The 16,160-nt window shown below is 44.5% G+C and overlaps 1 protein-coding gene across 1 annotated transcript in view; it reads right to left on the reverse strand.

The window, feature by feature from the left end:
- POLN (DNA polymerase nu) overlaps positions 1-16,160 on the reverse strand; it is a 215,139-nt gene that overhangs the window by 40,520 nt on the left and 158,459 nt on the right. Inside the window, exon 22 of the mRNA XM_019552905.1 lies at positions 7,563-7,641. Within this exon, the coding sequence (XP_019408450.1) occupies positions 7,563-7,641 (79 nt within the window). The remainder of the gene's footprint in view (positions 1-7,562; positions 7,642-16,160) is intronic.

Genomic DNA, 16,160 nt, shown 5'->3' on the forward strand with positions numbered 1-16,160 from the left:
TTCCCCCACAACAGATTTACCAGCCAGACACTGCTCTCCAAGCTGCCCAGCTGCATATCAGCAATCGGATTGGTATCAGCTGATATGGCTCATTAAAAATAGGCCGTCAGTGTCGGCCCAAAAAACTTCTATTGGAGCACCCCTATTAATGACATTATGTCATACTACAAAAAAAAAATCTCCAGGAATAGCTTCAGTCAGAGTTGGCAGCCCCAGCCTGCACAAAGACCACAGAGACTTGAACTGGCTGATAGCCCACCAAGCCCTGCCGGTGAGGGCTCAGAGACAGAGAGGCAGCTGGGGAGACCCAGCTGCCCGAGGGCTATCTACCAAGGAGCCACCGAGATGACTGATCACCTCCTATGGCTCTGCATCTATGCCAAGGAGGTGTGGAAAAAAGTAAAGCAGCTCTGTGAAGCAATGACGGGGTTAATCAGCTGACCAAAGTGGCAGCACCATACGGGCACCCATCCAAATACCAAGGGAACCTGTTGATCCGCTTCAGTCACTTTGTGGTCCACATCAGGAGTGCCCTGTGGAAATCCAGGAATTTCCTCATGTACAGGCACATGGACCTAGAGGTGGTAGACTGTGTTAAAATGGCTCTGAGTGAACTCCATTTCTACTACCAGAAATCATTAGCAGAGGACAGTGAGGACAAGGCCAAAGCCACCTGGCAAAAAGACACTTAGCCAAGAATCTTCCAAGACACTCCCCTCACCCCCCAGCGCAGAAGTGGACAGTGAAAAAGACACTGAGACAACTGGCTAGGATGACAGGGATGAAGACAGCAGCAGCGGGCCCTCCAGTGGGAGCTGACACTTGAAACCCCATAACCGGGGCGTGGACTAAGAGGACTGTGGGATTGGGCTAGGGAAGCCGGCAGACTTTTGCATGGGTGCATATTTTGTAGTGGGATTATGGGGTTTTTTTGGGGTGTGTGAAGATGTGATGAAAGATGACTACAAACTGTAAATATCTAAGTTCTATGTGTGTGTACACACACACACACACACACACACACACACACACACACACATATATATTTTTCACCAAAAAGATCACTAACCTATCTTTGTGGTAGATTCTCTGGCAGTGGAAATAACATGACCAAGGTAATGAAATTATCATTGTGTAATGGAGGGTACACCTTTGGGACAGAACTCCCTATGAGAACCTCATGGTTAGCTTCCCGCTGGCCAGCTTCCAGTGGGAGGATCTTGGCTACAAACTGATTTTATGGAAATGGGAGATTTCTCCCTAGCTTGCTCCTGTGGCTGTATGGCTTAGGACAAGTGAAACCTGGGGGCTTCTGAACCACAAGCCTCTGAGCTTGCACCTGCACTTAGGATGCCTGCCAAAAGATTTGGAAGTATCTGAAGCCCCAGGTTGAAAAGACTGCGGTGGAGGATCCTAGCCAGTAGTATGACCACATATGGTTCTTGAACAGTTCAAAGGATTTGGAACTGATCTGGCCTATCTGCTTAATTTGACCTGGGATACAAAAAAAATTCCATTAAAAAAAAAAATCAGAAGTGCTGCTTAAAAGTGTGTTTATGGTATACCTGAGCTAAAACCTTGCAGTGATTTCAAAAGAGGTAAACTGCATCAGTTTAGATGAACTAAGTCTGTATGTACCACTAGTAATTTCCCTCAATGCAAAGTTACTACAGGCATGCTTATTTTTAGGTCAGTGTTTTCCAATCTGCTTCTCACTTCCACATGGTCAGGGAGAACAGAGTCAGACAGTAAAGAAGAGGCTGCAGGGGAAAGAAGTTGGGGATAGGGGGCAAGAGGGCAAGGGAGCCACTTGACTCCACCCAAATTTATTTTCCCTGCTGTAGCAGTGGGAGGCGGCCATATTCAAGGCAAACCTCCAACAATTACATTCTATACATGGAACATTGTAACAAGTTTATAAATTTTCCACATATATAATCAGGGTCATTTTATATTTGGATAAATACAGTATTTTCTTTTGATTGGAGATGACAAAGAGGAAACATGATACAGGAATATACAACCGTGAGAAAAAAGAAAATTTGGGAATTATTATTCTCATTGCCTAATCACTGGAGAACAAAGGGGCATACGATGAAATTTAAAGGTGAGAAACTAAAGCCTGATAAAAGAAAATACTTTTCCACAAAAGGCATAACTGAATAGTGGAACCCAGGGAGTCACTGTGGCCAAGAACTGAATAGCATGAGTATGCAGTATTAACATAAAAAATGACAATACATGTTTTTGGAAAGAATTTTAAATCTTGGGCCTCAGAGCTTATTGCCTTCTCCAACTGATAGAGATCCGAATGAATCTTACATGGGGAAAAGATTATCTCCCAAATGCCAACAGTAGAGCTCTTACATCCTCTTCTGAAGCATCTGGTACTGCCCATTGGCAGGAACAGTCTACTGGACCAGAAGGATATTGAGTCTGATCCAGTGCGGCATTCCTCATGCTCCCCACAGTAAATTTCAGTGTATTTTCATGCCTGACTTTACAGATGCCATTTGTTATTTCACTGCTGTAGATCATCATGAAAGGAATCCAGATAAGATCATCCTGCTGCTAAGAATAAGAAATACATTTACGGTAGCTTTGTATGATTTCTTAGAATTTTCAAGTTTCTCTTCACACAAAATCCAAGAAGCTTTTATCTTAAAAGCTATTGCTGAAGATATTTTCTGCTTTTAGGATGCCTCCTGAATATTATTTGAACCACACACTAATTGCAAAGGCCAGGACATTTTGACATTGTAACTATGATCCAATTAACATGTAAAACGTATGCTCTCTCAGTGAATAAATCATGCAGAACAGGAGGCCTAAGTAGCTTAAAACATACCAAACTAAAAAGTGACCTGCTAATATATATTTTTAATGAAGTAATTATATTTGTTCTTTCTGAATGACCTGGATAGCTACAAGGACAAGGAGCCATTTTAAAATGCATTAGATCCTGAATGTCTTTCTTGCTAGGGGTATTTATGGTATTCTGTATTTGATATGAAACATATTTAGTTTAGAAAAAAAAAGAGCTATATTTTAGCTAGTCCTGTGCAAGTCTGCAGTGGAAGCTCTGGAGTCCCCTTACCACTCTGTGGCCCCATTCTGGATCCAGGATAATACTGCCACAAATGATCCCCATATGTTAGAAGGAAAGTAATGACTAGCCTTACTAGCAGCATTTCTGAACCCTGAGGGATAGGAAATTTGCCACGTTAAACATAGAACAAGAGGGTTTTTCATTCCCCTACTGAATGTAGACAGCAGCTACTGGAAAGTTCACACTGCTAATTTCTATGGCAGTAATAAGAACATCTCAGGACTGCCTCCTTCTGCTACCAAGATGATGAATATGTCTACCTCTGATACCAGCAAACTGTCATCTCTGGAGTAGAATTAAGAGCCCTTATTTATTTCCCCACCTTCCAAAGCAAAACCACTGCCCAAATAGACAGGGGAATGGCCTGTATATCTGAAAATCCAAGATGAAAGTTAAAAGTCTAAAAGAGCTATTTGCTTATAGTGCAGTCAAGTGCTGTGATAACAGATGGCTAAAGGTACCAGAGATCAATATTTACTTGAGAAAACTAGATTTTTATTTATTTATTTATTTATTTTACAGGAGAGATGTGCAAACTCAGTTCCTTTAAGGAACAGAAGAATCAGTCCTAGCCTTAGCTTAGCAGCACTGAGGTTTCTGCCTACCTACCAGGACCTGTTTATACAGTGTAATCAGGAAGAAATGGGTTTTGTTAGTGATCACATCCTGAAAAACCTACCTACATCTGAGAAAACTGTAAATGATTAGAAACTGAAACGTGAACTCTTTGCTCACACTGCTGTGGTTATTGGCAATCAGTTGAACTGCTTGCAGGAGAAACTGCTGACTGGTGTGAAAAACGAGTTGGCCATTTCACCCTCAGTGACTATGCAAAGTGTTTCAAAATGTTCTGACAGGTTATGTTATTTCAAAGCAAAAAAAAGTTATCCCAAAGTTAGATGGTGTCACAAAGATTAAAGTACTTAAAAAGAGGGAGAGGCTATAAGTATAGGTATCGATAGATCAAGGTATCAAGTAATAGAATTAATAGGAAAGGATGTAACAGTAACATGAGACTGATTGTGCCATTTTGATTTTGAGGGATGCTTATACTAACAACAACAACAACAACAACAACAACAGTACCTAATTCTTCTGTAGCTCTTTTCAACAGCAACTCTAAAGCACCTCAGCGAAAGCAATGCCATTACCCCCCACTGACAAACAGGGAAATGGAAGCAGGAAGAAGTGAAACGACTTGCATAAAGATGGCCCAGCAAACTGCTGGCTGAGCAGGTACCCACCTTTCAGGGTCTCAGTCTAGTCTCTTTCTCCAGCAGCCCACAATGACCTATCTGGAAGCCTGCAAAGGCTGCTAATTACAGTTTGAGAGATGTTGTGTTTTCTGTGACAACTTGACTCCTAAGTGCTTACTAAATATTACAGGAAGGTGCCATTAGTACCTGTTAAGAGGAACTCCTTTAACTGAGCCATCCACTTGTTAATCATTGGCAGAAGTTCAGACTTCCCATTTCAAGCAGCTTCTCTCAACTGCCAGAGATGTCTTGATCTTTCTTTATTGCTACACCTGCTATATGAATAATACAAACTTTGGAACACAATGCCAGTGACACTTTCATGAAGTGTAGGGTGGCACTTCTCCCTATACTTTTGCAATGTAAAGCAATTTCAACACCTAATAGTTTCTCCTCATGTATTGTGCCTTACCAGCTATTGGTAACACCATCTCTTTAAAAGGGGCAGCTCTGTGAAAGAATGCAAGGCAAAACTGTCTGATACTATGCTTTGCACAGAGACATTTCTGTTCCAAGTTACAGCTCCCTCAGTTGTAGCATAAGTTAGCAAAGGTTAGGACTGGGGCTTTTTCTACCTGCCATCAGCTGGTTATGGCCCCTAAAGGCAGATAATGACTACGGGAAAGCCAAGGGGGTAGTGTCTTACTTGGCACGACCCCAGTTCTCTGCACTCTCCCAGCAGCTGCTATTCCTACAGCCACGCAGACTCCCATGGCAGACTCCCATGGGGGCACCATTCCAGTCTCTCTTGTAAGTCAGAACCTGTGGTTTTGCCCTGCTCCCTCTAACTACCTAAAGGCTTATTTCACAGATGAAAACTAGCACAGCAGAGATATTCTCTTGTCCTCTCCCTCCCTGCCCCTATGCTGCTTGGTGTTGGGCATCTGTCCTAGGATCCTGACCCTACCATTATGCCCATGGAAAGAATTTATAACCAGACTGTGGAGCTCAGGCAACAGCAAAAAGGGGTGAAGAACCTGACCCAAAGGTAATGTAATAGATAACAGTACATCATACAGTATTTAAGACAGAGAGAGATTGTTCCCTGGCTACATACAGAATGTCCTGCCAAATGTCTATTTCCCATTCCAGATTTAGATCAAATTATTTTTTTTTTTAAATGGGTCACTAGTCTTTTGTCCAAGAATTGGAAAGAGGTTAGTCATAGCAAGAGGCTTTATATTTTGTACGTTTTGTTAATGCAGTCCTTTTGTTTTATGCTTTGAACTCTAACCATATATTACAATATCCGTAATACTGAAATAATTTGGGTGTCGTCTCTTGCATATTACTTTACACTGATTAAATAACACAGAGCTATTGTGTGTAAATAAATGTCTATTAATGCTGTTTCTGTGCTCCATATTTTTAATTTACCCCATACTTTTATGGGAATTTCATCTTTCAGGAAATCTTACTATCTGTTGTTAAATATAAAATGATTAGCCCGACTTCTGAAACTGGTGCATCAGCCCTTTGAGGCTGGACTGCATGAGCGGCACAGATACCCAGTAGATGCTATCCCTGGTGTTGGTCACCTAAACCAAGATGGTTTCTACTTGTTCAAACCCTATGGTCTGCCTCATCCTAGTATAGGGGCAATATTAAGGTCAGAGAGGGATTGGCTCTGTCCGTTCATTTCTGCATGGAAGTGGGTTCCATTAAAGACATTGGACTAAGTCTCATTTTGTCTTTACACACCTACCTTCATTTACATAACCATGCAAATGCAATTTTTGGCATTTATTCACAGTCTGGATTTTATTTGCTCATGAATACTTAAGTTTGCCCTGTGCATGCTCAGTAGGCTCCAGTCTGACTGCATTCATTCTGGGTAGATTGGAATAGCCTTGACACAGCATGATGCCATGTGACTCCTAAGGCTTTAACCACAGAAAAAACAGTTCAAACATGCAATGGTGAAAGAGGGGGTTTCAACTTGGTTCTTCCAAAAGCTTCTGTACACTTTGCACTTAATATTCATTGGATGAACAGCAGTGAGGTAGCTTCTGTTTGAGGGGCACCAAGGGCAAGGACCAGAACCCCTCCCCTTCCATGGAAGTTCAAACTGCATTGTGCAACAGACTTAATTTTCAAAGGTGCTGAACATCTATTGACCTAAATTCAAATGGAGCTGTAGGTGCCCATCACATTTTAGAACCAGGCCCAGTATATCTGGATGGATTTATCCAAACACCTACTGGAGCATGAGGTAATAAAAATGTCTTCTTCATAGATTTCATAGACATCAGGGCTGGAAGGGACCTCGGGAGATCATCGAGTCCAGCCCCCTGCCCAAAGGGCAGGAAGTCAGCTGGGGTCATAGGATCCCAGCAAGATAAGCATCCACTTTACTCTTGAACGTGTTCAACGTAGGTGCTTGAACCACCTCCGCTGGCAGACTGTTCCAGACCTTGGGGGCTCGGACAGCAAAGAAATTCTTCCTTATGTCCAGCCTGAAACGGTCTTCCAGGAGCTTGTGACCGTTTGACCTCGTCATCCCTTGGGGCGCTCTGGTGAACAAACGTTCCCCCAGATCCTGGTGGTCACCCCTGATAAACTTATAGGTGGCCATCAGATCACCCCTGAGCCTGCGCTTTTCCAGGCTAAAGAGTCCCATGGCTCTCAGCCTGTCATCGTAAGATCTGTTTTCCTGACCTCTGATCATGCGCGTGGCTCTCCTCTGGACTCTCTCAAGCTTCTCCACATCCTTTTTGAATTGTGGAGCCCAAAACTGGACGCAGTACTCCAGCTGCAGTCTCACCAAGGCCGAGTACAAGGGGAGAATGACGTCCCGGGATTTGCTCGAGAAGCATCTATGGATGCACGCCAGCATTTTGGTCGCTTTACTAGCCGCAGCATCGCATTGCAGGCTCATGTTCATCTTGTGGTCAGTCATGACCCCCAAGTCTCTTTCTTCTGTAGTGCTATCCAACGTAGCACTGCCGAGCCTATAAGGATGCTGCAGGTTTTTCCTCTTGAGTAATAGTACTGGTCCTTACTTGTTAAAAGAAACAGATGCATATGGAATATTCCTTCAACTGCGTGGAATCATGTGACAGAAAAAAAGTATCAGTAAAGTATAGGCACAACAGATTTATTAAATGAAACAAAAATAAAGCAAAAAAAAATTACCTAAATGACCTCCATCTCTTATCTACAATCAAACAGAGAATTGCAGTCATTCTTGTACTAACCTGGCTGTTAAAGTTGGAGACAGGGCAACAGAAGTAAAAATCTCAACCATGGCCATTTTACAAAGATCTGCTGCAGATCCTACAAAAGAAAGTGATCCACTTTTAAAAATGAGCTTTTTAGAACTATAAGCCCATTTGAACTGATACCAAGTCTAAAACAGATACCACAAAACTAACAAAGGATAAGATCAATAGGAAGGAAGAAAACAACATTAAAAAGAGGTGTCAATCCACCTGAGCCAATCAAAATTGGAGTTTCCTTTTGAAAGGAAATTTTTGACATTTTGAAATTTCTTTACATTCCAAACTGGAACTAAAATAAATTAAAAGTTTCTACTTAAAATTTCATTAAGGAACATTTTTAAAATGTTACTTCAAAATGAAATTCCATTTTGAAATTTGATAGTACAGTTTTCATTATTATATTATTATTTTTAATATTTTATCTGCTTTTTTTAAGGTTTTTTTTTCCTTATCCCCTATAAGTCTCTGTGAGTTTTTTGGAAAGGGCTGCATATAAATCTAATAAATGAATAATTTCATGTCATCCCAGTAGTAGTACTAAGAATGTAATTATACATACCATGTAATATCAAGCATTGTTCACTGTTACTGCTACTGATCAAGAGGGAGAATGATTCCATTGCTCAATAATTAGGGCAGTCCCACATTTCCCAGTTTCTGGATGATTGAGCAAGTGTATAACAAGTGGGGTGGTAGTGGTACTACCACTAGCCCCATTTAAGGCTAGGGAAAGACATTACACATAAACCAGTTTAAGTGATCAGAAACTGACTTAAACCTGTAACAGGACATATGTTCAATGCACATAAACTAGTCTGAGATAAACCTGGTTGAATGTAGTACCAGACTTCGCTGATTTGGCTCAGACTGGTTTATGCAATGTCTATCCCAGACTTTTTGCTGGTTTAAGTTAAATCTGAGTACCCCAGCATCCCAGCGTGCTCTCTGGGCTGGGCGGGGCTCTTTGCTCCACAGCAGGGCTGGCCCCTCCCCTCTGCTCCCAGGCATCTGCTTCCCCACTCTCTGCTAAGCAGGCATCCCCCCATCCCTCACAGACACTTCTCAGCATTAGCTAGCAGACCACATGCTGCCTACCTCTGAGCTGTGGCAGATGGGACAAAGGCAGAATCAACAGACAGCTGGTCATGTCCCTCTGTTTTCTTAATGGGCTGATAAACACTTGAGTTAGGGGTGATAAACATTCCCTGCAGGGTGGTCAGGAGAGGGGACCCCACCCTAATCAGAGCATCCTGCCGGGGCCTGGCCACCCCGCCCCTCAGGGCAGCTCTGTGGAAATGGAGGGAGGGTTGCTGTAGAGTCACTGCAGGCATGTGCCTGCTTATCTGGGATGCCCGTCTGGTTACAAAACTGATTTAGCCTAGCCAGGTTAGAGTAACCTGCAAGGACTGAATCAATTCAGGCTCAGGTTTTTGGAATCACTGCCCTTAGGCTAAGAGAGCAACCCCTGATAACTCCTGAAAGGGTGGCTTGGGCACCCCAAGTCCAGGGGAAGTGCTGAGCTCAGAACCTCCATCTGACATAGGTGCTTCTGTAGTCTAGAGAAAGGCACCTAAACCCTTGAAAAAGGCTGGATTTAAACATGCACCCCTCTCTTCAGTGTTTGCTATTGGCCAGCCTCAGCAGTTTTCTATTACATATACAAGCTGTTATGAACCCTATTCTGAGATGCCTAACTTTGCCCATGAATTGTAGAGGTAACACAGGCATTTAGGTCTAAACTTGCATTGCAACATTCAATTATCCCTGAAGGTTACTTTTCTTTCCTTTTTCAATGGCCAACGTGTGAAACAGAGTTATTACAAAAGACTAGAAGTTGGTCTAAATCCAACGTCCTGTCTTTCTCACTAGCCTAATATTAGTTGCTTGGGCAGGGCAAGGTACAAGACATTCTGCAGTTGGGAGTTGTGGAATAGCTCATTCTCAGTGAAAATGTCTTCGAAATTCCAAGGTTTATTCATGAATCAAAGGTCTTCCTCCATTCTCAAACCTCTGGGATTTTTTTGAAGCAATACTATTTTCACAATAATGGAATAAGAGATATTTATGAATAAGCACCCAGAAAGCATTTTTTACTTACTTTATGAGCGGAATCAGAGTGTTATAGCCTAAACAAATAATCTGGAAAGATTATGCTGGGATATTATTTAAAACAGCTGAATGAATAGCCGATAAGAAAAATGTATTAAGAAATAATTATATGAAAGCCAGTTACAGCCACTTAGAATTGGCACACTGTATTTCTCACAGTATTTGTGACATTAAGTTAGGTAGCTTTTTGAATAGTAGTTGTTATATCACAATATCTGAGATACAAGCTGCTAGGTGAAGTCATCATTGTATATTTTATCACAGTAACAGTCTGGCAGTATTTTATTAACCATGAATGACAAATAATCATGGTCTTTAAAAATTCTTACAGCTAAAATTATGGAAGTAAAATCTCATTATATACAAGTCATTTTCTCAACCTTCTAAAATATATTTCAGAATACTATAGCTGGGTGAAGATTTGTGTTGGAACAGCTGTCTGGCAGAAAATGTTGATTCTGTAAATACGCAGGATTTCACAAAAACATTAAAATTACCAAATAAAAAAAAAGTATTAACACTTTCCATTTTAATTAGAGCAAAATATTTCATTTTAATCAAGTTGAAGTACTTTGTTTTGACTCTCATCTTTATTATTTTCATTATATCTATTACATTATATTAATCATGCTAGATTTTCTTACAAATATCAAAACAAAGCAATACAACTTTAATAAAATAAAAATGGTCAAGAAGGCTGTTTTTACATTTCCAAAAACATGTTTTGGAAATTATTTTTAATAGAACATTTCAAAATTTAATATTGTGTTTCAATTGCAGTGAAACAAAAGTTTGAAATGTTGAAAATTTCTGATGAACGGAAATATGGGATTTCATCCAGCACTACAGAATTCAATTTTAGTTGGTTATCTGAAACATAGACTATTGACAGACATTCATTAAAGGTGATATATGTGAATGGCAAGACACACGATTGTTGGGATTGGCGATCAGACCCCAATGGTGTTCTGCTTGCCAGATCATGATCCTGGGCTCTGTGCCAGCATGCTTTAAAATGGACGTGAGGCAGATGATCAGCAGCACTGGGACCACACCGTGGCTCGAGCACATGAGGTCCTAGAGCCAGCCAATGATCAGCTGGCTGTCAGTTAGCAGGGACTTGAGCCATTTGAGCCACAGTGCAGTCCCAGAGCCAACCAATCATCAGCTGCATCACATTCACTTTAAGGCACAACAGAAATTAGTCATAAAATGATTATACATATTTAGTTTACTTTTGCTGCTAGTTTTAAGTTTTGTTGCACCATTAACTGCCATCCAGCACTTCACTACTTCGAATATTTGAAAACAAGACATTAAAATAAAAGCAACTTTGGAAGGAAAAAACCCACTGCTCCTAGCTAGAAGAAAATTTAAGCAGCTTTTAGAAAAAAGGCCACAGCATCCTATTCGAAAAAGCATTTTTGGTTTACCTAATAGGATTCATAGTTCTGCTCTAACATTACGCAGACCATTAAACAGCATCTTCAAGTGAAACTTAAAGATACTAAGACCCAGCTACAATAAAGGACTAGGGCTATGTTTCCTTGATAAATTTATTATCTTCAGTTGCAATGCTGCTGGAGAGGTGTTGCCTTCTAACCAAGGAAGCATCCCCTTGATGCTTGAAGCAGGCTTTATTAGCTTTAATGATTGTGCCAATTAGGACACCTCCAAGATGATTAGTTCACCTATGCGGATGCAGTTACACTGCTTCCAGGTCAGGAGGAAACCAACACAATGAAGTGTGTTGAGGGTGCCGCTACCAAAAGACAATATGTTTACTATGCTATTATAGTCTTAGACATCTTTCCCCAGAATGAAACCTAAAACTCTGTGCCAGGACTTAGTTTCTATATTGGGGTGGGCAATTATTTGGGCCCAAGGCCCACATGGAGAGTTTTAATGAGCTGTTGCAGGCCAGCTGGACAGCATTCCTTGCCCCTAGCCCTCCCAAACTACAACAACTCACCAAAACTCCTTATGGGGCTACGGGCAGGTGGGGAGCAGTGTCAGAAGCAGGAGGGCACAGGTAAGTCCAGGATCACAGAGATGTGTCACAAAGCAGTGACAGCTGGGGCTAGGGCCCGAGCTCATTCCCTACATGTCTCTGCCCTCAGGGGGAGTGTGGGCTGTGTGTGGAGACGGACATGGGGGGTGTGCGTATGGAGGGATGAAGGGGGCACATACAGCAGATCTCACCAGGGTGGTGCAGTCTACATTGCCCCTGTGGCGCTCTACATGGGGCCAAGCCCCTCCTGCTCATACTGCAGCCTGCACCGCACTTTCACTTGCTCCCGCAAGCCTGGCCCAGCCTGGCCAGGTGCTGGTCTGCTCTCCCTGCCCCCAGCAGCAGCTCCTGCTCCTGGTCTTGCCTCCGCCATGCCACGCAAGCAGGCAGCTTCAGCCGGGTGGCTCCTGCCCCAGCATGCAGGGCTCTGGGCTCCAGGTCCTGAGAAGGCAGCTGGGAACTGAAGCTGGGACCCCGAGTACTGGGGCAGGAGCCACCCAGGTGAAGCTGCCTGCCCGATCACCTGGAATGGCGTGGCAGGGGCAGGAGCAGCTTCCAGCAAACTGTTCCCAATGTGGCTGCAGCTGGCCAGGTGCTGCTCTGCACTGCCTACACGCAGCAGTGGCTCCTCCTCCTGCCTTAATGCTCCTGGAGGGCAGGTGGGCAGCTTCAGCTGGGGAGCTTCTGACTTCTCACTTGGGACTATAGGAAGTTGCTGTTGTCCACTTGGGATTCGCAGGTTAGAACTGACTCCTGAAGGTATTTGCAGCTGCTCTTTCAAAGGAATTAGCAGGACTTACTCCTTTTCTACAAAATGACTGTTGTGGTGTTGCTGGTGCACCTGGACATAACAGACTATTGGTTAACATGGTTACTCATGAAGTTAGAGCCCTGGGTTCACTTCCCTCCTCAGTCTGAAGGGGATTCAAATTAACGTTGTCCTATCTCCCAGGAATGAGCCATCACCGCCGGATTATGACAGACTGAACAGGGACTATTCCTCCTATTCAGGCATTGCCACTGTTCAGCAGAGAATTCAAGGTGCGCTGGACCACAGAGAGGGAGCAAGAGAACATGGTGACTAACTCTGTCATTAGGACATGCTGCTGGTGGGGAGAGTCCTGGGCTCCAGTGACTGCTTCATTAACTTACATTCAACAGTCATTAAATAAATGCATAAACAGTTCTTGGAGCAGGGAATGGAATGCCTTCTAGCCGAGTAACCCAACCAGTAAGCTGTAGACTGGTTATTTCTGAGTGTGCTCAGCAGCACAACTTTAGGAACGTAGAGAACTTTAAAGTCAAATAGTGAAGTGCTTAGTGAGCTTAGGCAGCTCCAGGCTTAGACAGCAACTGACTGGGGGAGGGGTGCGGGGTTGGGTCACAATTTAGATTTGGGCATCTCAAGTCTGTTAAGTCCTCCATTCAGCACTTATGTCCCTTATTGAATCTAGCCCCAAGTTACTTCAAAGAAAATATGTGAACTTAGACTGATGGATATCAGTGCACCTCATGTTGATTTTTAATTTCAATTTCAATCTTGTTTGGCAAGGCTGCAAAACTATCATGAAAATAACATCTTCTCTACCCTTAGGCTTTGCAAATTTCTCCTCAAACATTCCATACAAAAGAATGAGTGCTATTTCAACAGAAAGAATAAATGATACCTAACTATTTAGAGACCTGGAACTGTGATTTTCAAATAACAGAAATCAATTAAACCAAAGTTAGGTCAGTTTAGTAACAAAGGCACAGAAGCACTGTTTTCTGGGTCATAAGCTACCAAAGAAATAGACAGTTTCTTTGAGAAACTGAGAGAGTTGAAAAAAAGGGGCCAGACCAGGACAGGAATACATTTGAAGCACTGAAACAACTGCCGCTCATTACTTTTGCTACCTGTAAACTATAGGAAGCACTCAACTGCTTAATGGCAATACGGTATAGAATTTGCTTTCATTTGCTTGACCAAAATTTGGGTAAGAGAAGAAGAAGAAGAAAAGGAAAGGAGCAAGTGAGAGAATATCAGGGGTGAGCAAGACATGTTAAAAGAAGCTAAGAGTATATTTAGCCATCTCGCGCCATTTAAGTCTGGTTGAGGGCAAGTTACCACTTAAGCCAGTCAGTGAAAATAGAAATGGAGGCATCAGGAGGTGAGCGACAGGCTGGGGCAGTTGCAGCAGCACAGGTAAAAGTGGAAAGCCTCAAACCTGGCAAAGATGTGATAGGCTGGGCTTTCCCCAGACAGGACTGCATGCATGCGTGGGGTGGCTGGAGGTTATGGTGCCTTCTACTCACCTTTCACCAGGGGGACCCTTGGTCCTGGCATTTCCTGGTGCCAGCAGTCCCACCAGGCCTCCCCAGCCCTGGCAGAGAGCAGTTTTAGTGGTCAAGCCCAGGACCTGGGGTCTCCTCCTTCCCCATAGCCCAGTAGCAATGCACAGGGGGTGCACAAGGATGATCATGCATCCCCTGAGAGCGCTGGTGCACCCCGTCAGGCCGCACTCCCTGTATAGGCAACAGACAGGAGTGCCGGTGCCTCCCCGTGAATGCTGGCCAGAGAGCGAGGCCACCAACAGAAGTGGCCACGCCGCTTCCAGAAGTGGCCACAGGACTTCCGGAAGCAGCGTGGCCACTTTTTGGTGAGTGAGATTGGCTGCAGGGGGACCCCCCCCTCAGTCAGTGTGATCGATTGCTGGGGGACACCACCTCTCCCCGGTCACTGACTCAAGAGGTACCAGTCTCCCATGCCATAGCCCCAGGCCATACCTCCAAGTTCATCTTGGCATGGAAGCTCAGCAGGGACATGTTCTTCCCCTGCTGGTTGGTGATGCAGTGAGTGCCCCCTCTAGCTCTGAGAGCAGAGTATTAAATGTTTTTTAAAAAAAGGAAATAGGTGTGGATGGAGTGAGGAGGGTGGCATTCACTGAGTTTGCACCTGGAGTTTGGGGAACCCCAGCAGCATGAGGTTCACCTTCAGAAACACCTGCTGCTCCACCAAACCAGGATCCTAGCAGGTGCAATGGGGTGTCACTACGTCCCCAACAATGCTGAACACCCTCTCCCTTGGAACACTGGTCAGTGGACATGATAGGCGTTCCCAGGAAACTGTGCCCAGATCCAGCCACATCTGGATCCAGCTTGCGCAGTAAGCCAAGGGGTCGCACAGCAGAGGCTCCACATCCTGGGTGAGGTAAGCAGCCACCAAGGCCTGAGTGCTACCTGCCTGATGGTGGGGTCTGGTGTCTCTGGATGCCATCACGGAAGCCATGCCCTTGGCCTACAATGGCAGTGCTTGTGGTGGAGGAGGAAACTGGCTGGTGGATGGTGTGCTAGCATGGGACACTAGATCCCCCTCTTCCATGTCTGCCCACCTCCACTGTTCTGCCTCTCTTCACCAGCACCTCTATCCACTGATTCAGGCTCTGGCTGCTGCATATGCTGCCCTTCACCCTTGGGTCACACATGGAGGCCAGCACATGGACCACAGTGGACCTCAAGGGATCGTACCATTTCCTGATGCCATCCTTCAGCTGCCTCACTAGTGCCCGCACGCCTGGTGACAGCAGCTTGCCCCAGCCAGGAACATTGATCCCATGGAAGCTCTCCATTTGGCTCTGAAGTTCCCTCACTACAGGGAACACCTGGCTAAGGACGGTATCGCTAGCACTGAGGGTCTTGGTGACCTCAAGGAAGAGCCTGAGGACCAACAAGATCTGGGAGATGGTATCCCACTCAGCTCTGTTAAGGGGGATGCTGATCCCAATCTCCCCAAGCAAGGCCATATCATGGATGGTCCTCTGTTGCTCCACCAGCCTCTCAAGCATCAGGTATGTGTAGTTCCATCAAGTCTCCACATCCTGTATGATTTTGTGCTGTGGGATATTCAGCTCTGCCTGTTTGTCCTGCAGCATCTTGCCCCACTTGATGCTCCAGTGGAAGCAACCTGCCACCTTCCTGCATTTTGAAATGAGCTCACTGGTGGTGCTAGCACTATCACTGGCCTGCCCCCTCCAAGGCATCCCTGACTACAAGGTGGAACTTGTGTGCCACACAATGGATGCCAACACAGACCGCCTTGACCATATTGGCCACATTGTAGGTGACCATGCACCCGTGGGTGAGCTCGCCCTACCCAATGAGTTGTCACTGCACCAAGTGGTTCATGGCCCCCATGATCTCTGTTGCCACGTGGGACTCATCCATCACCTCAGCTTGAAGGAGAGCCCACCGACAGCCTGACTGGTCACACCAGTGCCCTGTGAAGTAGAGGTAGGCGTGATCTCCACCCCGGCTGCTCCAGACTTCTGAGGCAAAGTGTAAGGCTACCTGCAGACGTGCCTTGCACAGCTCCTCCCTCAAGTACTCCCTGCATGCCTCATACAGGGGGGGCACCACCATCCTGCTGAAGGCAGTGTGTGCAGGCACTTGTGAGGATGGGGCCATGAGCACCGTAA

Source organism: Crocodylus porosus, unplaced genomic scaffold (assembly GCF_001723895.1).
Source record: "Crocodylus porosus isolate Cpor-Errol unplaced genomic scaffold, CroPor_comp1, whole genome shotgun sequence".
Lineage (NCBI taxonomy): Eukaryota > Metazoa > Chordata > Crocodylia > Crocodylidae > Crocodylus > Crocodylus porosus.